Source organism: Halyomorpha halys, unplaced genomic scaffold (genome assembly GCF_000696795.3).
Source record: "Halyomorpha halys isolate HHAL.00 unplaced genomic scaffold, Hhal_1.1 Scaffold111.1, whole genome shotgun sequence".
Classification (NCBI taxonomy): Eukaryota; Metazoa; Arthropoda; class Insecta; order Hemiptera; family Pentatomidae; genus Halyomorpha; species Halyomorpha halys.
The window spans coordinates 279743-281596 of record NW_027109684.1 but is presented as its reverse complement, the minus strand read 5'-3'; the positions used below and the strand labels follow the sequence as shown (position 1 = coordinate 281596).

Sequence of the window (1854 nt, the reverse complement as noted above, 5' to 3'; positions counted from 1 at the left end):
CTTTTGAAAGCTAACATTAATGAATAGACAGTTACAAACTGATACTTTTGAAAGCTAACATTAATGAATAGACAGTTACAAACTGATACTTTCCCATGTTTTGAGGAGCTGCTAATAAATTTCATCTTTAATATTTGTTTTCTTTATTACTTATGATAAAAAATAAATTGCATCTTGTTTATTTTTATAATTGTAAATTGTAATTGTAAATTCTTTGATTAAAAGAATTAATTTTTCCTCCATTTTTTCAAAAATATAACATACAATTGTCCAATGTATCTTAAATCTTCTTAAAAGTAAATATAAAGGGGACATTGGTACACAAAATAAAATAACGAATAGATAATTATTTGTAAATTTACTATAAAATGTTTTTTTTAGATTCCAAAAAAATAAAACATGTAATGTCTGATACCACAGGGATCTCTTCCACGTTTTGAAACATATTCAAACAATTTTTGAATATTTTTAAAAATTTTTTGAAACATATTCAAAAAATTTTTGAATATTTTTAAAAATGCTTTTTAATATTTTCAGTTTCAGTTCTAAAAATTCTAGATAGTTTGATGCTAAAATTTATTAAACAAGACCAGTGTCAAAAAATGCCTTCAGTTATTTCTTTTTTTTAAAAAAAGGGGTATTATGGAAGGTTAAATTGTTGTTCAGTTTTAATTCATTCTGTTCTCTTTTAAGTTATCTTGACAAAATAATCGCAAAATGGAAAAATATTTTGAATTAAAAAAAAATCAAATTTGTACCGCTACAACCCATGAAGGGTCAGGGATTCAGTACTTTATAAGGAAGTACTGTTACTGGACTAACGGTTGTGTAAGGAGGTGATTAGATATTATTGTAATTCAATCATAAGGAAATATCCCAAAATACTTCCATATTACATGAAAAACATTTAAATTATCTAAATATTTAACAATGTTTGTAGGAAAAAAGAAAAAGTAATATTTTTTTTTTTAATTTGAAAAACTTTTTTGTTGTAGAATTCATGGAAGTTATGACAGGAGGTGATGACTAAAACTCTGAAGACAAGAATAAAACGATTAACTTGTTTATGTGGACAAATGATACAACAATAATTCACTATTATCGATCATAAAAAATTATTTATGCTCCATGTATTCATAAACATTAAGTAATTCACACATTCATACTCAATACAATAACAATTTGAGATTCTTTAATAATGATTTATTAAGATGTTCTGTGATATTTAAATAAATGTTAAAAACTGTTTTAACTGAATTGAAAAAAATCTATATAAATCTCCTAAAATGTTAAAAAAATATCCTAAATATTGATACAAGTAGTACTATAATCTGTTTTGAATAAGTATTTTTTACAGAAGTGGGGGGATTGCCTACTGGAAGTACGAGTAGATATATTTTGGCTCAACTGGTGCATGCAGAAAAAAAAAAAAAAAAAAAAAAATATATATATATATATATATATGTATTCATTTTCCAGTGAATTTTATTACATAAATTGTTCTTCAATATTGGAATTTTCCTTTGATATAGAATATTAAAAATGTTCTAAGTGAAAAATTAGAACTCAAAAAAAGATATTTAACAAAATACTTATTCATTTACCATATTTTTGTTCATTACCAATTAGTTTATTTATCAATCTAGTGTAAAGTATTGAATTATAAACTTATGTTACAGAAATGGTATCTGGAGATATGGTAAGAAAACAACTTAAATAGTGTAACATACTTTTTAATGTTTAATAAATAAGTTTTATCCCATTTAAGTCTCAAAACAATTTATTTTTCTTTATAAACCCAACATTTTGGACAATTTGGCATTCCTTGAGGACAATCTTAAATACAAATTTAGA

General features: G+C 23.4%; 1 protein-coding gene across 1 annotated transcript in view; it reads left to right on the top strand.

The window, feature by feature from the left end:
- The window catches only part of LOC106677919 (troponin C, isoallergen Bla g 6.0101), a 4070-nt gene extending 2813 nt beyond the window's left edge, over positions 1-1257 (top strand). The window contains exon 6 of the mRNA XM_014416137.3: positions 996-1257. Within this exon, the coding sequence (XP_014271623.1) occupies positions 996-1030 (35 nt within the window). The 3' untranslated portion in view covers positions 1031-1257. The remainder of the gene's footprint in view (positions 1-995) is intronic.
- Positions 1258-1854: the final 597 nt, after the last annotated feature.